Source organism: Hetaerina americana, unplaced genomic scaffold (genome assembly GCF_022747635.1).
Source record: "Hetaerina americana unplaced genomic scaffold, ioHetAmer1.1.p SCAF_485, whole genome shotgun sequence".
Lineage (NCBI taxonomy): Eukaryota > Metazoa > Arthropoda > Insecta > Odonata > Calopterygidae > Hetaerina > Hetaerina americana.
Genome location: NW_027287079.1, coordinates 89001 through 114231, shown reverse-complemented (window position 1 = coordinate 114231; position 25231 = coordinate 89001). Strand labels below are relative to the sequence as shown.

General features: G+C 36.5%; 1 protein-coding gene across 1 annotated transcript; it reads right to left on the bottom strand.

Moving 5' to 3' along the window:
- Window positions 1-5306: 5306 nt before the first annotated feature.
- Window positions 5307-23673, bottom strand: LOC139693402 (cilia- and flagella-associated protein 206). Its single transcript, XM_071591532.1, has 7 exons — window positions 23524-23673; window positions 23223-23391; window positions 22944-23132; window positions 22666-22824; window positions 22193-22481; window positions 13663-13792; window positions 5307-5450 (listed from the first exon to the last, which is right to left on the bottom strand). Exons 1-7 carry the CDS (start codon window positions 23671-23673, stop codon window positions 5307-5309), a joined length of 1230 nt encoding a protein of 409 aa, XP_071447633.1.
- Window positions 23674-25231: the final 1558 nt, after the last annotated feature.

The following is a 25231-nucleotide window of genomic DNA, read 5'->3' as shown; positions in this document are numbered from 1 at the left end:
CCAACCCCCTTACAGTCCAGATTTGGCAGGAAATCTCATCATCACAATGCAGAATTCATTCATTGGTTGATTAAATTGGTTGGCTGCAGCCCTATCTATATATATAAAGGAGAGTGTTTGTTTGTATGTATGTAATTTGTTTACTTTTTTGCTGTCATAGAAACAGCATTTTTCCAACTATGCCAGCAGGATACTTTTGCAAGAACACTATTGTATTCAGAATTGCCGAGATATTATACGTGGAATACATCAAGGAAAGTCTTTTGTAGAACAAAAATGGGCAACTTTGATCCTGAGAATAATATTTATTCATGTGACGCATTGGGCCGAGTCTACACAGTCCATCCAAACAACGCCGAATGTTATTTTTTAAGAATGCTTCTACATACCATTAGAGGACCTCGCTCATTTGCAGAATTAAGAACGGTAAACGGATAAATATGTGAGACATTCAGAGAAGCTTGCCAGAATTTAGGGTTGCTAGAAGGAGATCAACACTGGGATGACTCATTGCGAGAGGCCAGTTTGATTTCTCTTCCAGGACAAATCCGAATTTTGTTTGCCATCATAATAACCTCCTGTAATCCATCTAACCCAAAAACATTATGGGAAATATATAAAGAATCAATGAGTGAGGATATACTGGCTAAAGTTCGAAGTGAAAATCCTACATTGGATATTACGTTTAACTCCGACATTTTTAATAAAACTTTGATTATTTTGGAGGAAAAGTGTATCATCATGGTTAACAAGACTTTAGTGGAACTCGGTCTTTTTGCACCTGTACAAGATCAACAGGGTGTATTTTATCCAGATTATATACGTGAAACTAGCTACAATGTCTTAGACTCAGAAGCATACATCGCGGATAAAAAGCCACTTCTTAATGAAGATCAGAAATTCGCGTACGAAACAATAATGGATCAAGTAGATAAACAAGAAGGAGGTATCATTTTTCTTGATGCTGCTGGTGGCACGGGAAAAACATTTTTAATTAATTTAGTTCTCGCTGAAATCAGGGTTCATGGAGAAATTGCTCTAGCCGTTGCATCTTCAGGTATTGCAGCGACATTAATGGAAGGAGGAAGAACAGCCCACTCTGCCCTTAAGTTGCCACTTAATATTTCCCGACAAGAAAATCCCACATGTCATATAAATAAAACAAGCGGCCAGGCACAAGTTCTTATAGAATGTAAATTGGTAGTATGGGATGAGTGTACGATGGCTCATAAAAAATCTCTTGAGGCCCTCAACGCAACACTTCAAGATCTTAGAGGAAACTGCAGTTTAATGGGAGGAGCTCTGGTACTCCTGTGTGGAGACTTCCGTCAAACTCTGCCTGTCATTCCAAAATCGACTCCAGCCGATGAAATTTATGCCTGTTTAAAACATTCTGTTCTATGGAATCATGTCCAAGAAATTAGCCTTAAACAAAACATGCGAATCCTCTTAAGAGATGGGAATGCTCAAAATTTTGCAAATAAACTTTAGGAGATTGGAGAAGATAGATTAGTTATTGAAGCATCTGGTATGATTAAATTGTCATCAGATTTATGTGTATCGGTGAAAACTGTCCGCGATATGATACAAGCAGTCTATCCTAACGTTAATCAAAATTATAAAAATTTAGAATGGTTGCGAGAAAGAGCCATTCTTGCTCCTAAGAACGATGATGTTAATGAAATTAACAAGGAGACACTAGCCATGCTGCCAGGAGACGTGATTGAATATAAATCGGTTGATACCGTAGTGGATGCTGACGAAGCCGTCAATTATCCAACGGAATTCCTAAATTCACTTGATCCAGCTGGATTGCCACAACATCGCCTTATACTTAAAGTAGGATCTCCAATCATTTTATTGCGAAATTTTGATCCACCAAAACTCTGCAATGGGACACGATTGTGTGTGACAAAATTAATGAAAAATATAATCCAGGCAGTCATTTTAACTGGAAAAGGAAAAGGTGAAATAATTTTTATTCCACGGATACCTCTAATCCCAACTGATCTTCCCTTCAACTTTAAAAAATTACAGTTTCCAGCCCGGCTAGCTTTTTCAATTACCATTAATAAATCACAGGGACAGTCTTTAAAGTTTTGTGGTGTTGATCTAAGATCGCCATGTTTTAGCCACTTTATGTTGCTTGCTCCAGAGTAGGTTCGCCTAAAAATTTATATATTCTTTCTCCTGGATATGAAACAAAAAATGTAGTTTATACACAGGTGTTGAATAAAAAAGATTCTTAAATTTGTATGAAGTAGTGTATTATTGTACTTTATGATTTGTTGTTTTTATTTATGTAGTATATTTATATTATTGTTTCTCCCTAACCCGTGCAAAGCCGGGTATTCAGCTAGTATTCTACTGTATCTGATACTAATTGGTTTACTTCCTGGTAATTTTTGCAATATACTTTCTTCATATTTGTCTCATGTATTTATCCTTTGGCCTTCCTCTTGGGGCTTTTCCCTCTATTATTTATTCGTTCTATTATATTCTTCTTGAATCCATTGTGCCTCAAGGTGTGGCCAATCCATCTGGTTCTTCTTTTCTCTATAGTGTTCCATTAAGTCCGTTCTTCGTCTATTCTTCTGTATACTTCTTCATTTCTTTTTTATCCATCCCCGTTTGATCTTACCTACTTACAACAATTTAGAAGGAACTCTGAATTCTCTTGTTCAAAAATCAAAATTTACAGTTACCAAATTTAACCATTGCTTTGTCATTACATGATTTTGAAGCAGGGATGGAGTGGGATTATTTTCATTGTTCCTTAGATTAATGTACTGATATCATATGGTAAAATTCAATGTCACATTGTTCAAAGTAGTCCAGTGTATCTATACACACCTGCGAGGGTTTCGCCCAAACTCAACCATTGCATGAGTATTAGAAATGCTGTAGTAAAAACCATTATATCTACATAGTCCTAGCTTGGCATTCCCAGGAATCAATGCTCCATCTCCATGAACTAAACACCAAATGCAGAAACCATTCAACTGGAAATAAAAGTTAAGATGAATAAACTACTTTGATGTGGTAAGAAAATGACAAAAAAAACTGGAATTTCAATGTTTACACTGGTGAATATTCATCTCTGATCCACCCAAAAAATCATGGCAATACAAAAGATATGTTAGCAACTTAAAGCATTGATTCAGTGCTAAATAGCTCTGAGAGATTTTAAATTATCAGTGCTGCAGTCCTAAAGCATCATTCAGATTTGAACTCAGAACCCTTGGTCAGAGGTCAAATGCTCTGCCTACTTGGATATAATGTTGCATTTGTATGCAAACAAATGCAGCATATTAAGATGTACATGAAGGGAAAGCTATACTAGATTGCCATGAATTTTTAATCAACTCAAATTTATGATTTATGTATATTATTCAGTCACTAAATCAAGCTTCTCCATTTGTGTGCAAGAGATTGTTAAAAAATACCTTTACCAGATATAAACCTAATACCTCAATTGGGAGTGCCTCAAATTCTGGTACAGCTTCATAATGTATGACATTGATTTCAGGAACAAGCTCTTGAGTGAGAGAAATAATCTCGGGTGTTTTCCGTCTGTCTTCGTGTTCTTGTCCAATCATTTGCTTAACAATTTTATTATCCAGGGTATCTAGTACCTGAAAATAGTTGATCACATTTTCTTCTAAATCAAAACTCTAATATTTCCAGCAATAACTATGAAACTTTTCAAGTACAGAAATCAGTCAAGCAAGCCTTGTTCTGAGAAATATAGGCTTAAAGTATATTAATAAAATCTTAAGTTGCGAGTAGCCATTTAGTTGACCTGACTCAGAGCTGATAATTCCTGTCAACAAAGGCATATTTTGAGTTTGGAAATAATAATATGCAATAGAATATGCCATCCTATTTTGAATTTAATGATACTGGTATTTGTAATTAATTAAAATTTAACAACGAACAACTATTATCACACACAGAATCATGCAATATTTAAATTAATTTTTTTTCAATTAAGGAGGTAAATTAAAAGAATGCATTGAAAAGATGTTGCAGGGTAAATGAATAGAGGGATAGAAGGTACAAACATGTACTGTAAAAAGAACTAACCTGGGCATGGGTATTTATATTCCATGTTATGCTGTTGATGTAATTGATAACATAGACTTCATTTTGGAATTCAGCCCATACATCATACAAATCGACAAAATGAGGCTGTGAATTGAAAGTAAATGCGCAGTTGAAAATAAGTATCATTAATGGCATAAATAATCATATTATCCGGAAATACTTCTCTCAAATCTCTAAGAGAAAACTAAAACTAGAGTGAATTCACCACATCAGAAAAGGCAGGAAAACAATTTTGCCAAGGATAACCAAAACCCCTACCTGACAATAATTAAAATAAAAATAAATGAAAGAAATTACTTAGTGTGATGTGTGAAATTTAGGAAACTTATTAAATGAAAATGATAAAATATTTATCACAAAGACTAATTCAGTCAGCATGCATAGAGAGAGGATACTTTTAAAACAAGGGAATATACAAACATGCAGAAATAAGCAGACGTCTACCTTTCGACAAGATAGGGCTATGAAATATGTACTACAGTGACAACTTGGTTACTGGATACAACATACCAACAAGCATGCCTTCAGTGACTCAACAGAGATCAGCTACCCATAAATTTTATCATTTCTTGCCAATGGCACAACATTTTCGGGAAAAGAAAAAGTGGGGTTTTCAGAAATTACTCTAGCTGAGTAAACAAGAAAATAAAATGTTAATCATATTTGAAAACTTTACCTACCAGGAGATTAATATGCAACCATGCAAACCAAGAGACATAGGAAAATTTATTTTAACCATGCGCTTCATAAGGAGTAGAAAGGGAACAAATCAATTCCATTGCATTCAAGGATTGGGATAAGACCCTTGTTTTTATCCATTACAACATGGAAGAGACTGCCACATAGTAAGACTCAAACTACACCATCTGTTTTGGTGACTGATGTTCATTTTAAATGTTATAGTGACATAAATATGTGCAATCAGGGTGAACATTTATGGTTAAAAAGTTAAATGGCATTTTGAATATTTTATAATATATAAATTTTTCAGGCAAGACCTATTACTATGTTATTGGTCATGAACATGGAAGACCAAGCATTAAAGGTAACAAGCTAAATGAAATGTGAGAAAATAAAAGGCAATTTTGAGAAGAAGTTAAATTAGAAAGGTCTTAAACATAAGGCCACTCATGAATTATTAAGAAATTTCAAAGAACCACATCACTGCATGATGACAGGAGAAATGATAGCCTGGGGAATCACATTGATTTAGGAATTATTTTAACAGGATCTGCCATTATTGACTCATAGAGAGTCATAACAATTCGAAATTCCTTGTGCATCAATCTACCAAATCCTACAAACTGATTTGAAATAATCTGATGCATCACATTGACATCTTGCTAGAAGACGATTATCCACAAAAATCATCTTGAATCTCTGTGAAAATTTAGAGTATACTGATAGTGCCCATGAATCTATCCAATTTATATATATATATATATATATATATATATATATATATATATATATATATATATATATATATATATATATATATATATATATATATATATATATATATATATATATATATATATATATATATATATATATATATATATATATATATATATATATATATATACACACACATTCAAGCACGAAATCCCGCCAAACAGCGAATAAATACTCATATATACAGAAACAGATATAAGGAAAAGGGATAGGAACACACATAAAGGACGAACACAATAGAGGTGGGGAAGGCGGAATCGAACGGATCACAAGAGTAAAAATATTTCCTTGACCGGGACTCGAACCTCGGATCTTTCCACTTGCCGGGCGGATGCTCTTAACCACTTGAGCTATCGAGGAAACGTAATTACCCTGAGATCCGTGGGTCTAATATGTCGCCAAGCTCCCCGATTCTTTAACCAAGAGATGGCGTCAGGGGGCTGTTTCACCCACCAAAGGAGAAATACACCACACCCAAGAGGAAAATTCAGTGGGTTAGAATTCATACAACATCATACAGGAAAGGAACAGTGCGTTTCGTGGCACGCATAGCCAGAAGAAAGAGATGAGCCACATTGGCCAAATACACATTCAAGCACGAAATCCCACCAAACGGCAAATAAATACTCATATATACAGAAACAGATATAAGGAAAAGGGATAGGAACACACATAAAGGACGAACACAATAGAGGTGGGGAAGGCGGAATCGAACGGATCACAAGAGTAAAAATATTTCCTTGACCGGGACTCGAACCTCGGATCTTTCCACTTGCCGGGCGGATGCTCTTAACCACTTGAGCTATCGAGGAAACGTAATTACCCTGAGATCCGTGGGTCTAATATGTCGCCAAGCTCCCCGATTCTTTAACCAAGAGATGGCGTCAGGGGGCTGTTTCACCCACCAAAGGAGAAATACACCACACCCAAGAGGAAAATTCAGTGGGTTAGAATTCATACAACATCATACAGGAAAGGAACAGTGCGTTTCGTGGCACGCATAGCCAGAAGAAAGAGATGAGCCACATTGGCCAAATACACATTCAAGCACGAAATCCCACCAAACGGCAAATAAATACTCATATATACAGAAACAGATATAAGGAAAAGGGATAGGAACACACATAAAGGACGAACACAATAGAGGTGGGGAAGGCGGAATGTCATTTAATTGGCGCAATGCCTCGGCGTTATAGTCTACTTTGTTTAGCACGACAACGGATGTGACATTTCCTGCTATGCCCCCCTGCCCCAAGACCCAAACCCTTCTTATCAAAAGGATATTCTATCTTTTCTTTCCAATTTCGGTCCCAAAGAAGATCTCTCCCCCAAAGACATCCATTCTTTCACCACCTAATCCTAAGACTCCCCATTTCTATTTGCTACCCAAAATACACAAAACCAATAACCCCGGACGCCCTATTGTCTCCAGCATCAACTCACCCACAGAACGAATCTCTGCATTAATAGACCACCACCTTCAACCAATAGCCACTTCACTCCCTTCTTACATTAAAGACTCGCACCACTTTCTGGAACGTCTACACTCAATCCCAATTCCGCACAACACAAACATTCTCATGGCCACGATAGACGTCACATCTCTGTAGACCTCCATTCCCCACAAAGAAGGCTTAGAAGCCCTGAAACATTACCTCTCCCTACGATCCACACCACACACCCCATCCACAGATTTCCTCCTCGAATTGAGCCAAATCGTTCTTACCAAAAATGCTTTTCAATTCAGTGACAAAATATATTTACAAATAAAAGGCACTGCAATGGGCACGCGTATGGCTCCTGCATACGCCAATCTTTTTATGGGTAAACTAGAACACGACTTTCTGCAACAACAAACCCTAAAACCACTTTTCTGGGCCCGCTATATCGATGATATTTTCCTCCTTTGGTCCCACGGACGCGAAACTTTATCCTCTTTCATTTCCTCTCTCAACTCCTCCTCCTCAGTATCATTCACTTCTTCTACATCCGACTCGAATATTACCTTCCTAGATATCGATATTCACCTCCAAAACAATACGTTTCACACTTCAGTCCACATTAAACCAACCAATAAGCAACAATATCTTCATTTCGACAGCTGCCATCCTCCTCACACAAAGCGCTCCATCCCATTCTCACTCTCTATCCGTGGCTTCCGTCTCTGCAACAACACCCCCTCCCAACAGAAATACTTGGACCAGCTGCATGAATCCCTCAGAAAATGTGGGTACCCTGAAAAACTGCTAAACAGTAAAATCCTCAAACCGGCAACCCAATACACTCCCCTCCCCAAACCAAACCGCCCAAAATGCCCTAATCTTATCACCACTTTCTTCCCCGGAACACACAAAATTAAACATCTAATCCGTGACCTCTTCCCAATTATCAATAACACTCAGTCCACATCACTTTTATTCCCACACTGTCCCTCTGTTTCGTTTAAACGCCCGTCGAACCTGCGAGACATCTTTAAGTCCACAAATCCAACTTCAAGCACCCCCGTCTCTCCCCCGCCCCTATCCGCACCATGCAACCGCCCACGCTGCAAATGCTGTCATCTTTTAAGACCCTCCCCCTCACTCAGTACCAACTCCCAACCACTCGCCACCTGTACCTCAAAAAATATTATATATATCGCCTCTCCTGTAACTTCTGCCCTGCCTTCTACGTGGGCGAATGCACGACCGCACTTTCCCTCCGCATGAATAACCACCGACATTCCACCAAATCTCCCACTTTTCTTAATTATCCCATCCCTACTCACACCGCTTCCCACAACCAATCTTTTGACGACTGCTTCTCTGTTTCGGTGATTGAAATCCTTCCCAAATCTGCGAGTATAATAGAGGTGAGAACCCGCGAGATGGCGCATATCTGGGTGGCCCAATCATTCAAACCGCCCGGGCTGAACCAAGCCCACTGAATGCATCAATTGGCTGCCTACATATCCCCCCCACCCCCTTGTTCATTTCCTATTGGTCCCTTTACCTCTCCTTCCCCCACCTCTCCCCCGCACATCCTCTCCGCTCTTCCCCGAGAACGCCATTCTGAAGACGACAGCCGTGCTGTCGAAACGTAAAATAACAAATTGTGAGTGTCCTTTCTTTGTGTCTCTATATTCTAAAAATCTACATCTGTGTTTTTATATATTTGTGTGTCGCCGAAGAGCGTTCCAGTTCGAAGATATTTTATGTATATATATATATATATATATATATATATATATATATATATATATATATATATATATATATATATATATATATATATATATATATATATATATATATATATATATATATATATATAAAATCATATTTCCATGTACACAATCAATCAAGTGCCCCTCCTACCATTCACTTAAGAGGTTACCAAACGGCCCAACAACCCTTTTCAGAGACATACATTCAAAAATCAATCCAAGCATTCATATGCCCTAGTACGTACTATTACTCTTTCCACTGAGTCACAATCATTCAAAACTTTTCCGAATGGACCCAGGACTCATCATTCACACTTACGCTCTAACTGCTGGTGCAAGACATGTTAAAATCACAACTAGCCTAACACTAACTGTCATTCAAACCTAGAGCGATCTATGGTATACCAGCTTTTATTGCCTTATATTCCCATTAACCCCATCATTCAGAATCAATCCTACCCAAATTATTAAACAGTATGATGAACACCTGACCACATGCCAAAGCAGTCCCATCAATCTTCAATAATACACACTGTTGCACTTTGCTATTATGAAAATCTCTTAATGGGCCAATTCTAGATTACCTATGCCAGGGAACTTCAAACTTTTACTAAAAAAAACCATCCACTTGGGCTATTTCAACCAGCCAGGATTTTGACTAATGGTGTCTGATTTCATATTTGAATTTCCACCTCAGTTACTGCAAGTAAAGGAGAATCTATACTATTTCCAGAAGAAACAAAAAATAAAGAGGACAGAAGAAGGCAACATGAGATAGTATTGGGGGAAAGCATTATTTTTTAAATAAATTCGTTAAATAGCAAATTTAAGTTCTAAATACTGTCCAAAACCACTGCAGATAAGAAACGCAGCTAACAGCGGCCTAAATAAGTTTTATCTTTTATTAAAAAATTGTGGTACTAGAGAAGGTAGACTTTAAAATTTGTTCTATATAATTGTTTTTTTATAAACAATAGTGATTTTCAGGATATTTCTCACCATGCATTGGATATATCAAAATATGGACTGGCCATCATAAAAATGTGAATATTCAGAAGAGGGCTGGGAGAAAGTAGCTGCTTCCACAATAAGTGGTTTAAAAGGTTCAGTATACTACCTTGATCAAAAAGTTCCCGGAATAACCACCGTGTGGCGCTCCCATCGTTCCGATTTGAGTTCTGTTTTTTTTTGTTAAATTGGTACATCTGTTGTTGATATTCCCTTTAAATCTTAGTGTCATAACTTGACATTTGCAAAAGTTACGTAGCCAAGAGTACATCTATCTCTGTGTGTGTTGGCGATTTTTTACAATTGCAGAAATGGATTTAAATTTGCAACAACGAACTTGTATTAAATTTTGCGTAAAAAACGGATTTAGTGGCGCACGGACGTTCGAAATGTTGGAAAAGTGTTTCGGCAACGATTCTCTAAAAAAAACGGTCGTTTACCAGTGGCACGAGCGGTTCAGAAGTGGTCGTGAGTCGATCGAAGATGATGAACGCAGTGGCAGACCATCGACATCGAAAGTCGGTGAAAAAATTGATAAAGTAAAAGAAATGTTGGTCAATAACCGCAAATTAACCATCAGAGAAATAGCGGAGGACTTGAACATTGCCTATGGATCCGCCCAAGACATTGTGGTTAATGATTTGGGTTTCCGTCGTGTAGCAGCAAAGTTGGTGCCAAAAGACCTCAATTTCATGCAAAAAAGAGACCGTGTTGACGTCGCAAAAGACATGATTTGCGAGGCTGAATCCGATCCCACATTCATCAAAAGGATCATTACTGGAGACGAGACGTGGGTTTATGAGTACGACACGCAATCCAGACATCAGGCAAGTGAATGGCGTTCACCAAATGAGCCGAGACCAAAAAAACCACGTCGTTTTCAGTCAAAAAAGAAGGCAATGCTGACGGTTTTCATGGATTACAACGGTGTAGTGCATCATGAATTTTTGCCAGAAGGCCAGACAGTAAACAAAGAGTATTATTTGGGCGTTATGAGACGTTTGCGTGAAGCAATTCGCCGAAAGAGACCAGAAATGTGGGCAGAAAACTCGTGGATTTTGCACCATGATAACGCACCGTCGCACAGTGCTATCATTATTCGTAATTTTTTGACGAAAAATGCAACAAATACCATCCAACAGCCACCGAATTCACCTGATTTGGCTCCCTGTGACTTCTTTCTGTTCAATCGAGTTAAAAAACCATTACGGGGAACGCGTTTTAGCAGCCGAGAGGAAGTAATGGAAAAATCGCAGGAAGCACTGATGGACATACCGAAAACCGAATATAAAAAATGTTTCGAGGATTGGATCAAGCGCTGGCATAAGTGTGTTGCAGTCGATGGGGATTACTTTGAAGGGGACAATATAGATTTAGATGAATAAACTTGTATTTTTAATTTTCTGAATAAATTCCGGGAAATTTTTGATCAAGGTAGTATCTGCTCTACTTGAATCAAAGTACAGATACCCACTTCAACAAACATATTTACAAAGGTTCAATCAAAAAATATTTGAAGAATGCTTTCAGGCCATTTTTCTACCTTAAATGAAAAACCTGCCAGGGAAAAAAGCAATTATTAGAGCTAATTTATTCAATTTGTCACCCATGTCATGCCACTCAGTGATGAAAATGGCATTAGTGCAAAACTTATGCCCACTAATGCCACCCAGATCCACCAACCATTGGATTTGGCATTTTTAAGGCCTATTACCTGAAGGGTTATTCTTTTACAGTGGAAAGAAAAAATCAAGGCAGTTCCCAATGTCCAGTTTCATCAATGCCAAAAAGAATGATTGAAAGCATGGACCATCATCATGGTAAACATTCAACCTGGCTTTTGTGACTGTGAAATTTATTTTCCAATAAAAATTAAGAACTGAAATGTATTCCTTAAAGCAAATCAAACCAAGATGCCGCAGGAATAGTGTGGAATGAGGTAGCATCTTGAAAGACATCAACATGGAATCTCCCCTTGAAGAACCTGCATTAATGTTTAACCCAGGAAGAGTGTTCAAAGGACAAATAATAGTCGTTCAGAGTTGGCTCAAGGATTAACTATGGATGAATTATCATCAGTTGAGCTTTGATTCAGCTCTGATGACTCTGATGAAGTAAGAAAGTAAAAATGAAGAAGGTCCTAGCTACAATTGCTTGATAAATGACACAGTTTCAGGCGTAACATGGTGAAAAGACCGGAAGATGTTATGCTGAAACGAAACCTATATTGTAATAAAAAAATTGAAGGTGTGCAAGCTAAGTGAGTAAGCAAGCTTCATCATTGCTTGCTTTTGTTAGCCACAATTCACTGCAACCAAAGGCAACCTTAGATGCAAGACTCTTTAAATAGAAGTCTAATATTCAAAATTTTTATTGACCACATGGGGAAAAATAAAGGTGCATTCTGTGAAGTGAAATTTTTCAAAAAGAAAGAAACCAGAAAGAAAACACTTCACCTTTTCATGCAATGATGATGACTTTTCTTAAATTAAATCAAACCAAGTCATCGCAAAGGTAGTGATGAAGGAGCTTCAACATGGTTGCTCAAACCTATAAGTGACATGTAACTATAATGTTATGATTTTTTATTAAACTAACAGGAATTTTCTTGTGATAGTAGAATAAATTTGTATTACATCTATTAAATTGAGATAATTTGCATACAATTTATGTACAAGCTGAACAACTAGTCCTACTCTTTTAACAAGGTCTATTAAACTGTTTTAATAAAATTTTATGTTTCTAGTTTGGTACAAGATGCGTTATATTTGTGTCATGTTTATACTTCTATAATCACTTTTTTTCAGGGTTATTGCAGTTCATTAATCGCAAATCAATGTCGTATTAATATGCAAATTATGAGATAAGTATTTAGAGTAATTTTTACTTTTTCCAGAGATTGCTGTTTTTTTTCTTCGATTCTCCACATTTACAAATGTTTTGAAATTATTCACGAGAATTATTTAAACTCTACATTAACTAATAATTGAGAGTACGTTGTTAAAATAAATAAAACACGTTTTCTTCATTTCCCTTAATGTCACTTATTCTCCTGCAAATGATTTCCTCTTTTTTTTTACAATATTATGGATTTAATCAAATTTTTTGTGTTTCCTGATGAAAGAGGTGGTATTAAATAAAAATAAAGTGAATGCATTAATCTAATCAAAAGTCATTCTAATTGCCAATATAGCCTCAATTATTGCCTAATTTTGGTTTTACATGAGAAACAGTATGTAACCAAAATTACCCAGTCCATCAGGGTACAGGTCACATTTTGGACTAAAAACAAGAAAATTATTTATGAAAAGAAAAAAAGCAAACCACTAATGATGCATATAAAAGATTGAGAGGATACAAATATAGGTCTTAGAATATTTATGCCATTTTTAGTTTATGAAATGCCTTTTAAAAATATAAATGACCAAAAGAGCCTGTTGAGGATACAGATAGTGAATGCCAAGTATTATATAGTTTTTTTGAAAGTTTTCCAGCGGACATGGTAAAAATATGAAGAATTATATGATAATAAGCTTGTATATCGTCTTGCATGCAGTAAAACATAGTAATCAATATTGTAATTGGTCAACATGTTGTCATACCATTAAGAAGATGGTAGGTATGTATACAAGCATTATTCTGAATGAAAGTATTACCATGCAATATATACCTGATAATTGATCATGGATTTTAATACATTTAAATGATTCACATGGAAACACATAAGAAACAAGATTGTAAGTTGTATGATCACAATTTCATTCAGAATTACAGGCATGCTTTTCTATTATATTTTCTTTTAAAAGAAATAATGAGTTCTCTGAACATTCAATGCATTTTTGAAGAAGTTAAAAGCTAAACATTTTCTTTCTTTTTTTACTCACATATATTTCTATAGTAGGTATTGCAGTCCTGAATGATACTGTATTGTGAATCTTTGCTAAAGATATTCTTAGTTGTTCTTTTAGCTCATTCATCCTACTCTGAACTTCTTCAACTTGAGATTCAAGTGACCTGTCCAATGGAAGAAAGAATAGAATATTCAAAAAAGAAACACAGTAATGCTGCAAAAACAATTTTTCAGATATAGAAATTCTATTTGGGATAACCAAGGTGGCATTCATTCAGCCTTCTGCATTTTTAGAACTGCTTCGTCTTGGATAATGAGAGAGGTAATAGTTATACACAAGGGAGAGATGCAAAAGTAACCATCCAGAGGGGAAAGAGTAGAAGGATGGGGATAGTGGGGGAGGTCCGTTTTCTCTCCTCTACCCAAAGTGGTAAACCCATTTACATCCGCCTATGCACAAATAAAATCCAGTCCTCTTGATGGGCAGCATTATTAAGTTGGATTCACCTGAATCAAAATTAGTTAAGTGCTATGCCTAACTTGCACCTGCCAATCAACCTTTTCCCCTGTTCTGAATTTATTTCCTTACGGCATAACATCATCTGTGAGGCTAATGTGAACAGATTATACATAGTATATAATGAGTATCTACAATGCAAAAGGTAGGGGACAAATGGCACATTTCTTCTAGATTTTTGGTGCTGACATAAATGACAGATTGACTGATTTGCTAAGCCAGCCATTAAAAACATCACAAAGTATGCCAGAAGAGCATGAAACCTATGGAAAAATAGGGAAAGTGAAACTTCTTTCACACTCACCCCCTCTTCCAGTATTTCAATATGCCAGGACCAAGGCAGTACTTTCACTCACATTAGAGTATACACACAACACTTATGAATGTTGGGTTACCTTGATTAAATGTATGCAGTCACTGTAGGAGAGGCTCAGGGAGTGTGTGTCTGAAAGCAATTGAAATAATTACCTTTACCTTACTATGCCAACCTGTTTGATCACTGTAGTAGTTTTATTTTATTTTCTGTAAGTCCCATTAAATTTCATTAGATAAATTTTTGTCTTTTAAATTTTCTTCATTTTTATCTACTGCCAATAATTTATTTTCAATACACGTCATAGTTATACGATGTATGATGCTGATCTTTGGGTTATATTTTATAACTCTTTCTCATCATTTTACAAAAAATATTTAAGCACAAAAATTTGCCATTGTAAAACCATTTCAAATGCTTTCTTCAGGAAATATTAACATGCATGTATTGTTGAATAATACTTGCACCAATGCACATTCATACAGTTTTCTTTCCAGCAGTTCTACCACAATTTCCATTGATTTTGCTGACCAAAAAGTAACGCTCTTCTAATTAGGAGAAAATTTGCATGTGTCTTTCATAGAATTATGCTTTTCATGGGTCTTTCATGTGAGCTGATGCCCCCACATGGTATTCGCATAGTGCTAGGATGAAATTGTTAGCAACTTGAGACTATGGGTAAGGTGCACTCAACATTTCATTTTTATACAATGACCATTTCATGCAGGAATTTACATCTTTTTATCAAAAATTTAAAATAAACGAAGATCTCATACTAGTCCTTAATCATCCAATAATCCCGACCAGTTATTTCACACCTTTTTATTTAATTTTTGAAGTGAGAACTTCTTATGCGAGGTCTACATCTCCAGCTTTTCTAGATGGGAGTGATTTGGTGAGACTTGCAAGATGCAACGTGATGTCCCGTAAGGCAGCTGGTTATTATTGTTGTGCATATAATTGACATTAATGTGGGTTTGCTTACAATGATATTATTTTCAAACACCCACCTACTCCGTCTTCGAGGGTGTTCACTTGTAGTGAGGGTTGTTAGTCCCCCCCTTCCCCCACTTTCCCTTCAAATTTTTGGCCAGAAAAGCACTAATTCTTACTATAAAGGAGTTACAGCTCATCCCTCTTAAAGATGCCAACGGTGGCGACACCCATGTCAACTATATCAACAAATACTAGAAATTAACAGGTTTCCCCACCTTTTGTTATTATTGTTTTGTGTGTGTGTAAATATATGTGTGTGTATATATATAAATATATATATTTTACACTATAACATGACATAAAAGCTGGGGGTTTCAAAGCTGCATCCGTACTGCCATGCGTACCAGTACAACTATAGCAATGACCCCCTCTCTTATGCTTACGCCAGGTTACGTGCATATACGCTGCTGCCCGTGTGATCACAGCTGCACATATGTGTGTCTGAATATATATAATTTTCTGCGATCTTGAGAAATTGTTTGAAAAGGTCAACTGCTACAGGAGTGAAGGCTGACGGAATAGTCAAGAATTTCCTAAATATCAACTCAACTCAAAAGTAGCTGGGTCATATATCCAGATTAAGTTTTCCTTTCTGTCAGCAGTACCCGAGACTGCCACTTTTATTTTACATCCTGATTATACTAAATATTTGACTCTTAATAGAGGGCCTTCTCACTTTTCCCTACAATTGTTTTTATAGTATCCAAATCATCCATCATGTCTCCATATTACACTCTCAATTTCTGCAAGATTTAATTCAAAATTTTTTTTCCAAAAGATTCAGGGAAAGTCCTGCAACTATATGGATACACATCTAATTCTTTAGATCAAATAGCAGGGAACCCAATTTTCCACATATCCTTGGATATAGGAGCACATGTATTGATCCAGTACGCATTAAATTTTGAAAAGAACTGCATTTCACATAAATTTAGGTTGTGGTAATCTGGTGGGTAGAACACCGGCCTACTGACCAGAGTTCCCAAAAGACTAGGGCTCGAGAACACAAGCTTGTCATTTTTCGGATATCAATTCACCCTGGGAAACCACAGTTAATACAGGGAAAGGAGTTAGCCTCCCTACCCTAATGGGAAGATTTCACACACCATTGGGCTTAGTGTTAGGTGAACCAATGAACCCAACCTTCGGGTTGATTACTTTGGTAGCCATTTAAATTAGCCACCTTCATACAATGTAATATGTATCTTACCCTCCTCCATAAGGCATTAGTAATTCATCGTATTCTTGGCAAAAGAGTGATATCAAATAGGTGGACAAAACTTGAAAAAATAAAAAACAGAATCAATGAATTTGACCCACATTTTCCTCTTTGACCACACATGGATATTATTGTTCCCCCATGAGAAAATTCCATTGTGCTAGGAAGAAGTTTAAACATCCACTCATATGGATTTAGCACATTTACAGCATATATTCTCATTTGGAGTCATATTTTGAGGGCTCTCTACCCATTTTATTCAGTTATACTTTTATGTTCATCAGTATCAGTACGATCACACATCTCTAAGACGAGTACATCTCTCAGATATTTTCTAGCATTTAGGGTGTTGAAAAGTATTTTTGATAACATATATTTTACTTCTAAGTGGATCAGGGGCCATAATTTTATAAAATCATATAAGAGTCTAATCAGATCTAGTACGCCAATTTCACTTTGCGTTATACTTTCATTATCTACATAAATACTTCGCAAAAAACTGATACCTGAAACTGACGGAAATTGAGGGATCTGGGTTCGAATCCCAGTCAAGGCGAATGATTTCTACACTCTGAAATTGTTGCATTGAACTGAATCAAGTCTGATTTATGCAGCTTCCAAATGTGTTTTTATATACATACACTACAATGAGAATAATAAGCATTGATGCAGTTCCTAATGTATCTTATGTGCATGTACTTCAATAAGAATAATAAGCCAATCATAATGGATCAAAAGGATAAGTGTTTAACTTTTTAACATGAAATAAAAGAGTGAAAGAAAGGTGACAAAAATAATGAATTCATTACAGTGAGTCCTTTACCTATTGTGCAAGTACTAAATTCAAGTGGCAACAGATCTTTGGGCACTTACCCAACCTTGTCACACCATTGGCAAATATTCTGGTGTTCAAACAATTTAATCCAGAGAAACAGCACCATTGTCATACTTCAATTTTGAAAGTTCACAAAATTAGGCTAGTAGGTGGTGGACTCACAAATTCCAATGCCCAAGACTTACATCAGTCATGGATTTGTGTAATAATTAGCAACTCAACTTCATGAGGCATAAGTTGGAAAACCAAGTTTGTGGAATTACTCAAGCTCATGAAGCCATTAAATTTCCCAGCAGAGATTGCATATATCAATTGATCTACAGATTTATCTAGCATATGTTAATGCAAAATTATATTTCAAATTAATAGAAGTTTGGGGTGTGTAAGTCTAGTTGGTAGTATATCTGACTGCTAACTTAACTGCCCAAAGGCTCAGTTCCCTCAGACTTTGGACATCATAGCTGTGATTAAGTACCAGATGTTTATGGGAAACTGTAGTAGCCAAAAGGGAGAGAAACGAACTCCCATATCATGTCAACTTCACACTGTGTAGAGCTTATGATAAAGTGAACTCTACTTTCATAGTTATGTACAGCTTCATCATTGAGATAAGAGGAAAAGCTTTGATTAGAGGCTTGATGATGTGGGTGTGGAGGACAATGAAAAAGTGAAATGGAGGGACATATAACACAGTAAGAAGTTCTAGGCAGTTTGACATACAATTATGATGGCCCCTTAATGTAATATTTTAATTAAAAAGTATTAGGCTAAGGAATTATCAGCAAACACTTTTCTTTTAATTAGTTACGTATTGAATACTTCTAATTTTCAGCCTTTAGTAGGCATTCTCCCGAGACATCTTAATTCACTCTAACATCTAAGCAACATATTGCGATGGCTTGGTTAAATTTAAAGTTTTATAGTGTAAGGTGTCTCTCTGCATGGAATTAATACTGAGCTATAACTCTGGGTTGTTAAGTCTAAATAAGAGCAATTTAGCCCAGCCCAAAGGGATACTTGAGAAGTGGAAACCAACTCAACATTCACAAGTAAACTTGCAGGCAATATGTTTTGAATATAGGGGAAGTTTTACTCATTGCATTTTCTTCATCAACCATTATTTAAAACATCAACAGCAGGAATTATTATGATTAGGTAATCTAATGGTTAAGGTAGGTTTTGGAAGAACACCCTATCAAATTCGAGAATACTTTGTTTCTAATGACAAAACACAACCCAACATCCTACTCTTCAACAGGTCCCTCTTCATCTCTGTGTACTTCCTTCCTCCCTTGATTCCGTCCAACATCCCTATCCTATTCCTGGCCCTTCCTCATTTGCCCAACATTCTCCCCTATCAAAGTCTTAAATGTCCCTTAATTTAACTCTTCATACTTCCTTCTGCCTAACTCTCTTTATATTCTCCCATTCTTCTTTCCTTCGCTCCTCTATCTTTCTAACATCTCATCTGTTATCCATGGTTTCCTTCTCCTTTTTCCATTAACAGTTCCCATAGTTTCTTTTGTGACTTTCAATATCCCTTTTTTGATATACAGGGTGCAACAACAATACTTCCTTTTTTTTCAAATGCAAAACACCTCCAAAAAAGGAAGTTATGTGGCTACACCCTGTATTTCCATTTTTTTCTCAATAGTTCTCTGTTCTTTTCCCTCATCCATGATTTTCTCTACAGCCTACTGATACTCCTTCCTTGTCATTCCAGTTAATGCTTCTATATTACATTTCCTAACCCACCACCCTCGCCTTCTCTTTTTCAATCGGACACTACACTTCATGAGCACTAAATTTTGATCACAGTCCTCATCTGCTCCTGGGAAACTGTGTGATTGGTTATGCTGTTCCTAAATCAGTGCCTAACCATAATACCTTTCTGAGTCATCGATCACTTTACATCTATACCAATGCCTTTTGTCATGTCTATAACAAGTGTTGGCGATGACTAACCCCTGTCTCCTGCAGAATTCAATCGTATTCTCCCCGCAGTCATTCCTTATACCTAAACCGAAGTCCTCCTTTAAACCCCATCTCATTACCATGCCTTCCTTGGCTACCATTGCATTCTAATCCCCCATCACTATCTAATGTTTTCCTGCAGGAACACATGCGATTATGTCCTCTAACTGATCATTTACCATATCGACTTCTTCCTCCTTATGATTGCTTGGCAGCATGTACACCTGAACAATGACCAAGTTTGTCGATTCTGCTTTTATCTCTGCTAGTAATAATCTATCTGCGCTTCCTCTATATTGACTATGCTTCTTCCTATCTTTTTATTCAATATGATGGCAACCCCTTGAAGGGTCTAGTCCCCTATGTGTATATGTACTGCATATTACTCTCTAACTATCACGTCTGTGATCCCCGCTATCCTTCCATCTCACCTCGCATAAACCTAAAATATCTATATTCTATTGTTTCAGGATTCACTTCGTGGAAGTATTTAATATCCATTACTAAAAAAGAAAGAAAGACTCGTACTTTTCCACAGATTTTATTATACGGTACAACGCGTTTCACCGACTTGCGGCATCATCAGGTACAAATTTGCAAAACAGACAGAGCAAGCATATATACCCTCAGGACAGAGTGGGGGCGGGGAGGGTTGGAAGGATTTGAGAGGGGTGGGGGCTCGCAGGTGCGTTGATGGATTGTTTTGACCATTTCCAGGCTAATTTCTCGGAGAGGAGTGGGGAGGGGTATGGGAATAATTGCTCATTACAAAGTGTCGTGTTGGGGTTCACCAAGTGCCTTCTAATCTCTAATTGCTCGAGAGCGTCCATTTTTAATCCTTTTGGGAGTGTGTGTAATATCTCTGGGACAAAGTCACTGCTGTGGTTGAATTCTAGTAAATGCTTGGCGAAGAGAGAGTTGTTATTCTGATTTTTGTGACACCTAGCGTGTTCCTTGACTCGTAACTTGATATTCCTGCCGGTCTGACCGACATAAACGCTGTTGCAATCCTCGCATTTCAGTTTATAAATGCCTGATTTGAGAAGGCTATCCTGGGTGTCTTTTCCATTGGCTAGAAGTTTGGAGAGGGTTATGGGTGGGTAGAAGGCTGCTTTGAGTGAGGTGGGTAGGCAGTTGGAAATCCTATATGAAAGATCTCCCAGAAACGGGATCGAGCACCACTTAAAATCTTTAGATACTGCGGGCTGTGATACGAAAATGCTTTTTATGGCCATTGCTTTTTGTTTTTTCCGTAGTAATGTGTCAACTAGTTTGGGGTTGAAACCATTGTTGGTAGCTATATTAGTGACATTCACGAGTTCAATTCTGAAGTTTTTGGGGGAAAGGGGTATGTGTAGGAGGCGGTGGATCATGGAGTGGAGGGCTGCGTGTTTGTGAGAAAAGTGGTGTGCGGAATCATTAGAAATTATGTGGTCTGTATAAGTGGGTTTCCTATAAATTGCAAATCCAGAGGTGCCATCGTTGATAGACACGGATGCTTTGCAAGGGTTTTGTGAGATGACGACCACAGAAGCCTTACCTCTCCCACTGCTGGGCACAAAACATGGCCAATTGGGCCAAGTCCAATAGTTGCCAGGACTAATTTTCTCTTTACTGTCCATAATTATATTCTAAGGATTAATAATTGAGGTGGTTTCCCATTGCCTTCCTCAATAGTGTTTTTAATGTGACACCACCATCAATGACTGGATGCACTGGGGTCAGATGCCTTTGCATACGCCTCATGGAGGAACAGATGCTGCACGGGCTACCTTTAGTCTGGCTCCTAACCTTCAAACTATCTGGCATGGGTGACCCTACCAGGAGCAATTACCATTGCTCCTGCCTGCACAGCTTTAGGGGTCATCGGAACACACAAGCCCTTCCACAATGTCAAGGTCGTAGTCCATCGGAGGGAACAGGAATATGGTCCCAAATAAAACTCTTAGAATAGAATCCAGGATTCAAAGTGCACATGTTCACAGCAAACTACCCTCCAATGCTAGATGGATTTTCAACAATAGCCTACCTCTCCTGGCTCTTCATGGGAGTAATGAGCTGCCAGAAAGAGCACTCTCAAAAACAATGAGTTGGCCACTCTAAAAGTAAAAGATATTTAACTTATACTGTGTCCTAGATATGTTTCATGATATCCTTTCTTCATTTTTGTTATATTGGATAATGAACTGGAATCATCCTGATGTTTTTTTAAATATGGGGAAATATTTTCTATCTTACTAGAACCTGATAGGCCTAATAAAAATGTTTGCATGTTTCCCATGCTCATCAATTCCCATGTTCATCAATCTATATAATCACAGGTGTCAACTCAAATGTTGGTTTAATAGGTGTGGGTAGAGCTCACCTAGCACTAAACCCGATGGCATGTGAAATTCAAATACCAGGATGTAGTCTATTTCCTTTCCCTGTGCTGCCTATAGATTCCCAGGAAGATCTGATGCCAAAAAATTACACAACTTGGGTGAAGCTGAGACTGTCCAGAGGTGCCATCAAGAATCAAACTCAGGCCCCCAGTCAGTAGCTCTATAAACTGGACTATCACATCCCTTGATCTATAAATGTATTAGAAACTAACACAAAGCCAGAAGAATGGAATAATCTATGCTTGGCCGAAGGAATACTCATCATATATGTAAGACTAATACTGAATTAGCAATTTCTAATCAATAGCAGAGTTAAGCAGTATCACCTCAGAAAGAATTCATACTGACGAGCAGTTACTAAAGCATCTTTGATAATTCCAGTCTGCTCTTGTCTAAGGCCTCCTTCTGTAAATAATGCACCTTCAATATCAGAGGCATAAGGGGATTTCTTGGGTGTGTTCCCAGTCACATTCAATGCAGAATCCTGAATTTTACTTTTGCAAAAATAATTTTCCACTGCTTTAGTGAGCAAAAGTATTTTGAACATAAGTTTTTGCATCAATGTGTCTAATGTTCCATGCATTGTTTCCACATCTCTTGACAATATTTCAGGCACTGAAAAAGATTATATGGAGATTCACAAGTTATATCCAGTTACAGCTATTATAAGTATATCCTTAAAGCATTAAGAAAAAAAGAAATACCTATTTGAATTTAAAATTTATTATCATGCTGTTGATCACAGAAAGATAAATAATAATAATAATGTATGCATGTGAGACTTCAGGATAATACATACGATCATCAATATAGTGTCCTCCTCTATGGCAATCACGATTGAATAACCTCACACCAGAAACAATTGCAGTCAATTCATTTATATGTTTAACTTGTTCGTCTGGAGACTTAAGCAGTAGATCAGAAAGTTCTGCTGCAGGGAAAACACTTTGCAATGCAACTGTTTTCACCACGAGTAAAAATAACAAAATATAAGATTAATTTCAATGTATAAATGATTACACAAATAATAAAAAGTATGACACTTCACTTTTTAAAAATCATAAGAGCTCAATACACCTGCAGTTTCCCTTAGAGCTAAAGAATTTGTCAATCCACCAATTCCTGACCCTAATATTATCAGTGTGACTAGTGAGTTATATGATTTCTCCACTTCTTCTGGATTTTGTGGGTACTTGGAAAGGAAATCTTTAAGTATCGGCTCCAGAAGATTTTTTCTGCTTTCTCGATGTTCTTGAATCAACTGAGCTGTAATGGCAATCATGCAGAAAATATAATCAAAATGTACAAATACTGAAAGACACCATGCAATTATTATTTTCAACGAATTTTCCGTACCACGAGTAACAACTTCCATGCTGAAATACACCTGCATATGCAAAGTAGCCAATGTACATGCTTTTAGACATTTTGTCAAGCACAATTCCTGCAATTCCTTTATCTCCTCTTTTCCAAGCATGTGTCCTTGTGAATTACTGAATTCTGGATTTTTAACCATTAAATTCACCTGTAACATAAAGTAATATTCCATTGTTCAAGTGTGGACTTCCACAGTCAGGCGATACATGACATTCCATTTTGTTATTTCAATTCCAAAGAACAGTAAATGAAAAATATAATCTATTGAAAATATTCCCACCAGATATGCTGCAGTGTTTTTTGAAATGATGATGCCTTTTTTGGAGCATAACTTTACTAGATCAGTGACAATACTCTTCAAAAGTTGTTCTGCATCTAAAGAGGATATGCTAGTGCTATCTAGAAGATTTAAATCGGTTACAGATGTCATTTTGGACTTTATTTATCCTTATAAGAAGCCATATGTTATTCCTTAATTTTTTCAATCTGAAATAAATTGATCTCTTTTACTGACCAAGATGTAGCTTGGACATAAGTGAATAGGAAATGATAGGAAATAAGAGAATAATGGGCAGTTATGTATAAGATAAAAATAATATACAAATAACAGGAGAAAAATAACAATAGAATTTCCCTCATATAAGATAAATACACACATATATAGTCAGTATAAAAATCTATTTGAGTCAAAAAGGATCCTATCTATAACTAATAGTAGTCAGTGTGACAAATGTTAGTTAAAAAATTAATTCTCATATCAACTTGCATTTGGGGAATAATTTTGACTTAAGAGTTGTCATGAAACTGAAAGCACACAACTACTCATTATAACAAAGGCAAAGAAAATAATTTTATGCTGAGGATTTGAAATGGTACTATGCTATTTAATTCTAAAACTTCCAATCTCTTAAAATATACATCTACCAAAAACCCAGGCTAAAGTTAAATGAATGGAGTATCACTAATGTCACCAGAAGTTGATAATTGTAGTAAAGTCATGCATATTACATAATCCTTATAGAAATTTATGAAATGAGGTATTATTTTAGTGAAACTTAACATTTTAGAAATCTTTACAAAGAAACTCCAGGGAACAATGTTTTTCTTGGATATTTTGTATGCATATACAACCAGTTCGAAAGTACAAGAGAAGATCACATCTTGAAATTTTTAACCCATGTTTGGAATGGGAAGACACTCCATTGATTTATTGCTTAAATACTTATTTTTGGTTCCCTTTCAAACAACTTTGGCAGGGTTGAATTCCAAAAAACCATCAATCTTCATCATGGAGCCAAAGCAGTAAAGTGAGCACATATATTGAAGGTGGATTTCTAAATGAATGAGCTTTAGATTAGTAGTAGGTATGGTCACCCACCGGAAAACGCATTTTTTATACATCTGCCATTCACTTTATATTTTATCATGAACAGTTTCAAACACCCTAAATCAACAAATAGTCATTTACACTTACCTCAAGGCTCCAAGCGAACAATACACAAGAGTTACACTATTCTCAAGAAATAATTCCCCACTGTATTAATCATAGGATTATTGAATGGATTATAGCATATTATGGGCAACAAATAAAGAAACAAACAAATAAATGATATGTTTCAGCGATCAATTCTACAAATACGTGAGAATATAACTCACAGCCACCTCCAAATCATGCATTTTAAGGATAACGCTACTCGTGAAAATGACCTTAATTACTAAATATAAATCATGATTAAACCTCAATTTGACCTTTTAAAATACGATCGTATAAGAATTGTGTGGTAGTAAAATTAGTCACATATGCGCAAAATTTAGAAATATTATTTAAAACTTGTAACAGGCATTTTAATGCAATTTTTACGTTTAGTGAATTTTATGTTTTATACGCGGTGCAATAAGACAATTAAATCGAATAATAACGAGTACACCACACGGCCATAAAAGGAAAATGATCACGTACTAACTGAGATTTAGTTACCTGAATTGCA